Source organism: Morone saxatilis, unplaced genomic scaffold (genome assembly GCF_004916995.1).
Source record: "Morone saxatilis isolate NCDOM2014 unplaced genomic scaffold, NCSU_SB_2.0 Contig3, whole genome shotgun sequence".
NCBI classification, from domain to species: Eukaryota; Metazoa; Chordata; class Actinopteri; family Moronidae; genus Morone; species Morone saxatilis.
Window position 1 is genome coordinate 17263614 of NW_023339873.1, and position 6493 is coordinate 17270106.

General features: G+C 43.7%; 1 protein-coding gene across 1 annotated transcript in view; it reads left to right on the forward strand.

Annotated features, from left to right (window-relative positions):
* Nucleotides 1-6493, forward strand: part of ldlrap1b (low density lipoprotein receptor adaptor protein 1b) — a gene marked incomplete in the record, with an annotated part of 34544 nt that overhangs the window by 20942 nt on the left and 7109 nt on the right. The window contains 2 exon segments of the mRNA XM_035673438.1: nucleotides 1670-1784; nucleotides 2639-2711. Of these exon segments, the coding sequence (XP_035529331.1) occupies nucleotides 1670-1784; nucleotides 2639-2711 (188 nt within the window).

Below are 6493 nucleotides of genomic sequence, written 5' to 3' on the forward strand. Positions count from 1 at the left end.
GAGCCTTTCCAGTGAGCCACAGTAGCAGCACACTGACTCTGTTTGACCTGAATGGAGCTGAACTTTAACTGGTATCATTGCTAACACACGTTTAACCTATGATTTCATGACAAATTGGATGCTGTGAAAAAGGTCTGTTGCCTCCACGAGCTGCTGCTGACCATGTTGGTAAACGAGCCAAATGAGCGGGCCAAACTTCATGTTATTTTTAGATCACAGGCTTGCACCTGTATCTTTCATCTCACGGAGTATCTTTGGCTCATATCTCTCCCTCTGCGTCTCCTCCTCCAGCTCTCCCACACCCCCCCAAGGAGGCCAAGCCTCACAGTTTCAAATCCTTAAATCGATTCAGCTCCACCGACGTGATGTTTTCATCACAAATTTCAGATACATTTATCGTGCAGCAGATTTTCTTTTAGTCTGTGTTAAAATACCCAATGCATACAACCCCCTTATCACAACGCCTCTCTAGTAAAGTGCTGCACTGATAATGGATCCTCTCATTTGAAGGATATTAGGTAAATACTACAGCAATTAAAAGGCTGACTGCGTGAGGGGAGTCCAGCTGTGACCCTAGGATGGTGTGAAGACATAAAGCAGCTGGTTGTATCTCGCACCTCATTGGAGCTCTCCTCCCCAGACATCTGCTAAGAAGATGGACGACCAATAAAAGAAATGGATTTGCCTAGACACCCAATTTCCCCGACGCCCTCCCTCCCAAACATTTGCCCGTAAATCTTGGCTATGTTGTGCAGACCGCAGCTGTGATTCCTAAACCTCTCCAAACTTTTCCCCCCTTTCTCTTACTTATTTGTCATTTCCACACCTTATATTCCTCAGTTATTAGTTCACCAAGTGTGTGTCTCACAGTGAAGTTGGAGCCGATGCTCGAAGGGGAAAGGAAGGACAGATGGCAGACATTCATTATAGCCTTCCTCCATCGTTTTGGGTGTCCCTCCCCAACTGGCCAGTGTACCCGTCACTTTGGTATTAGGGTAATGACATGGTGATCAAATAGTGGAGAAAAGCTATTTGTGAAGCATTACAGTGTAATTTAAAGCCTCACTCTGCACCTGAGACTGACAAGACTGATACCGCTCTCACATCCGAGACAGAAGAATCTCAGTGCAGAAGGTGACCTTCTATACGACAAAGACAGGAACAATCACCTCTGTGTGTGTGAGTCTTTTCATGTACCTTACAGGGGCCAGGCCCAATCCAAAAGCTATCATTTAAAGCTCTGTATGTGTCAAGGTTGTTAAACAGGTGGACACAGTGGGAGTGTGATGTAGTAACTTGTTTGAAAAGCAGAAAGGAAACGGCATCCCTTTAGTGAAACGGCACAGATGTCCGCTGCACACGTGTTCAGTTCAAATTCATGACATTGTTCAGCTCTGTACCTGCACGCATCTGGAGTGTGTATTTGATGATGTGCAGAGTGGTGAGCTTCTGAGTGCAGCTGGCTTCAAGAATGCCAGGGATTTTTTTTTATATATCAGTTCAGAGAAATGCTGGATTGAACACTTTGAATCAGATTGAATCAGGACTAGCTTAAGGGCTTAGTGCAGATGAAGTTGCACGATGGCCCTGCTTGATCTGTGATGACTCAGTGAAGTCTTAGAGTTTTTAATAATGTGTATGCATCTGCGTGTGTTTTTTTTGTATTCAGAATTTCATATTGCACGGCGGACAAGATGCATGACAAAGTGTTTGCCTACATCGTCCAGAGCCAACACAATGAGACTCTGGAGTGTCATGCCTTCCTCTGCCCGAAGAGAAAAATGGTAAGTAAATGAGTTTGTGCAATTATGTGTCTGACAATACCCACTGTGTGTACAAAGTAGACACACAGTTTGAACTGGATCCAAAGATTAGATATAAAGTTTACTGCTTTTTTCGATTTCTCTTTTCTCATAAAAAGTATATGGGAAGATTATAGGAAATGTGCTTATATGCTTTTTTGTTGAAAGTAAGATGAGAAGATCAATACGACTCTCAGACATGAGAGTGGTATCTATCTTCTCATCCAACTCTTGGCAAATAAGCGAATAGCCCCAATTTTGGAATTATTCTTTTCATGCTATTGGTTGCATATAAACACATGCATGCCTCTGGCAATCTGTGGAAAGCACTGTATGCAGTTACAGAATGTTGCAGAGAGACCTGAGAACAACTGCACCACCACCTTGAGGCACGCTTTGTTTGTATCTATGCAAACATCCAAGTATTAAGTCAGGAAAGATGAGGAGTAAGAACATAAAGGGCGGGGGAGGTTGTCATCTCTCTCTGGCATTCTCTCCATCCCTGGAGGTTTGCAGAACGAGGGAGCCACTCCCTCCTCTTCCTTCCCCTCTCTAATTTAGTTCTGACCAAAAGGCCACGTATCCTCCCAGTTACATAAACAACGTGTCATGGAACTCACGGGTTTCTCTTCCTCCTCTTCAAGTGTCTGTGAAGGAACTCCTTCTTGTGTTGGTGGTCAGTTCCTGTTTTTAGCACGGTCATAACTCCTTCCTTGATGCCCCCCCCACCCCCCACCGCCAGAGCTGTGATGCTTATGAATATTATTCATCTTCCTTTAATTCCTTCACGTTATCTTTCTGTCTCACTCTTGTCTGTCTCTGCTTCCCTCCAATAGGCCCAGGCGGTAACCCTAACAGTGGCTCAGGCTTTCAGAGTGGCGTTTGAATTCTGGCAGGCTGCCAAAGAAGGTACGCATGGTCACCCCCGACGACCAGAGGAGTGTGATGGATGAGGGAAAACGTTCCCCTCCTCTCCCCTCTCCTCCCCCACTGTTGTTATTCTCTCCACTTATTGTACACATCCTCTGTCTCCCTTCTTAGTGAAACAGCGATCCTATCTTTTTCCTCTACGGAGGTTTCCCGCACAACGTGGAAACATAAATTTTTTTGTGTCTTCCTGGTCTTGGCCTTGACACTCTGTAGAGGGGTCATGTGAAATACTGGAGGACAGCTCGGCTGTTCCTGCCAGTCACTGTTATCCTTCACACACGCACTCACATACGTGTCCCCATTGATTGAACCAGTCCCCCCCCGCAGTGGTTAAATCATTGCCCAGAGAGCACAGAGAACTGTTTTAGTTCAGTGACGCCTCTTTATTACAGGCAACTCAGTCATGGTTAAAGACTCATCTAGGTATCGACATGGGGGGGAGGAATTAAGGCTAGCCTGTGGCAGAGATGGGCTGACTGGAGTAAATCTTCTGTTTCCTTTTACAGTGAGAATAGGACTCAGATGTGTGGGAGCTGGGATTTTCCCAGGTTATATTTTACCTTTACTGCAAAAATGTTCTTTTCCTCATTATACATTTTTATTTTTCTGTTTTATGTAAAACTTGTAAAAGCATTCAACCTTTTTAAATTTGTGAGCACCTTTTTAATAGTAGAGTACAGTGAGGCGATAAGCAGACAGTGCGTGTTCAGGCACAACCGTGGACACAGCAGGCGATCAAAGTGCTGTGTAAGGATGGTGTCACACATTCTTTTGTACAGCTCAGCAGAACATGCATGTAATTTACTGCATGTGCGACTCCAGAGTAAATGAGCAGTTCTTTCCACATAATATAGGTTTTTTAATCACCACCCCCTCTCATCTTCTTCATCTTCACACAAGTGTTGCCTTGTAGGTGCTCTTTGAATTTTGTGATTATCCGTTGTTGCCGTCTGCCTTGTTTTGCACCTGGCACCTTCACCCCCTCTTCCTCGTCGAGTTTTCTTTTCCCTCTCCTCCCCCCATCGCAGCACTTGCTTCTGTTTATTATATGTAGGGAGACGGGCAATGGAGGGGGGATGGGGGGATGAGGAGAGAGGGCAAGAGAGCATGAAAGGCGGGGCAGAGAGGGGTGTCGGGATGGGGAGCGTGTGAGAGAGAAAGGAAAATGATTGTGCGCGTGTGTCAGTGGGAGCTCAACCCCCTGACAGATTCAATGTCGGTGCCATTGATCCTGTCTCACACAAAGGCGAGCTTATTTATTCAGTCCTTTAGAGACACACACTTGCACTGTATGAAAATTCTACTTGCCTCTTTTATTTACTCCACATTTCAACCCCTTCTTCTTCTTCTACTGTGATGTTAAGGAATGTTTTAATGTGGGCAGTGGGCACATTTCCATTTTTGGGAGGGATTATTTTTTTCTCAAGATCAAGGCCACGGGCTCCTCGCCTCACGCCTCTTCATTTGGTTGTTTGTATTTTTGAGTTGAATATTAAAATCTGCTTCCTCGCTCTCTCTTTCCTTGGCTCAACATTCTTCACCTCTCCTCGTCTTCGCTTTCTAGCCGGGCCCAGTAACCCGTTTAATTTGCCGATCTGTTCTCTTCTAGTTCAGTACGATGTCACTGATGAAGGAGAGCTGATGCCTAGTTGGTAGGGGGTTACGGAGGGGAAAGGAAGAATATTTCTTTTAAAAAAGAAGCAGCGGTGTTCTCTTGTGGCAGAGAAGAAGAAAGAGCGAAAGGGGGAAAAAATCATTTCAAGTCTGTTTTTATTAAAGTTACAAAACCCCGGAGGATCAGGGCAGGAAGAAGGGGTGCCTGCTGTATGTCTGTCTAGCTTTGCTGCTTCCGATTCTTACAAACTCTTCCCCCACCACCCACAGTGGTTCTCCACAGCCCACCACACATTCCTGACCCACATTCCTCTGAATATTGCAGATCCCATCTCTGTTCATAGAATATTCACTGTAAACACTACAGCTAGCTTTGAACTGGCGTTTCTTTAAGTATCAGACTGAAAACTGTACACTGGAAAGGCCATGGGAGAAAAACAGGTACCTGGGGTAATTTCTGTAACACTGCCATCACTAGGCTACCCAGACTGATGGGAAATGGGACGGGTTTTTTTTTTTAGACCAAGCATGATGATGAAATAACAGAACACCTTCTTGCCTGTGAGCAGGCCTCTTTAGGATAAACAGTATGGAAAGTCTGAGTTTGAGTGGGGTCAGCATCTTGGCCCCTCGAGGGAGTTCTCACACTTGCTCAGAATGTCAGTTTGTGTGGTTCCCCTGCGATATTTTAGAGAGAGGTGTTTATTTATGCATTTCTGAATAAATTAGTTATCAAGCGTCTCAGAGAAGGAAAAAACTTGTACATTTGATCTATCTTAACTTAAAAAAAAACACTCCTATCTCTGCTGTTATTATGAGTCCTAACCTGTTCGAAGTTCCCAGGAAATGGCATTCAGGCAGAGAGATTGTGTGACAGGAGAGATGTTTAGGAGCTTATGATGACAATAGGCTTATTGAAAGATTGTTTTGAATAATATTTGAGACTGACCTTGTGTGGGATGCACAGGGAATAGGACACGAGGGAACAAGGACAATACAGCTTCTGTCAGAGCCCACACTTTGGGAAGTAACAAATCAGACTTTGATCACACTTACACGGCTCATAATGCGCACAATGAGAGTCCTCCTTGAAAGAGGACTAAAACTTATTTGAACACAATCATGTCGCCCTGGCTGGTTGTCAGCAGCATAATAAAGGCCATACAACAGTATACTGTAAGTTCATATTGTAACAATGCATTTCCCAAGAGTGTGTGACATTGCAGAAAGAATAATCTTTCCTGTCATGCACACATAAGTGAATAACGGATGTATTTGAAAGGTGAAGTGGACAGTGGAAGAGAGGATTCCATGTTGCACCACAGCACACAGATTTTGCAACATGTGCCTGTGCAAGCACTATTCTAGGAATCGTAAAACCATGTGGTTGGATGGGGCTAATTTCTCACAGCTGAGTCAAATTAACCTAATATTTTAATTTACCGAATAAGCTTTTATTGCGTTTATTTAAATGTTTTGTTTCCAGTCTACTAATTGTCATATTTGTAAATATCATCTTATTATTAATTTTGTCATAATATTTTAGCACATATAACAGTTGTAGGTCACCATAGTTATTTACCTATATGTATAGGACGTACACATAATAATATAAAGTATTATTTTCTGCACCTTGAATGTCACCACTGTCTAATATTTCAAACCGTGCTTGAATTACAAAACGTCATCATAGTTTCTTCTTGGCAGCTATTAGTGTTGTGAAACAGTAACATCTCACCCTCTCCTAGGAGTACTCCTGTTTCTTGCTGATAGCCGGTGTATGAGGCTGTATGGATTACTCTCAAGTCCCACTCTGATGTAGGAGAGTTTTTAGCCCCAGGTTAACTTGAATAACTCTGACATGCTTGATAGATATGGGGCCAGAAAAGACTGTACTCCATACCGAGAGCAGTGCAGGAAGTACAGTGAAAATTTGCACTGTGTCAAAACCTATTATCCATCTGACCCCGATGCTATGCCTACTCTGTTTAAATGCTGCTGATACTGTACTTATTACTGCATGAAGTATGGCATGTGTAACAATGTTGGAAGCCCAGGCCCTCTAGGTTTCAGCTGGCAGATGGCTTGAGTAATGGCCTTAACCTTATCTGCCAACTTGCTGCTGCTAATTTGTTTACACTCACTTT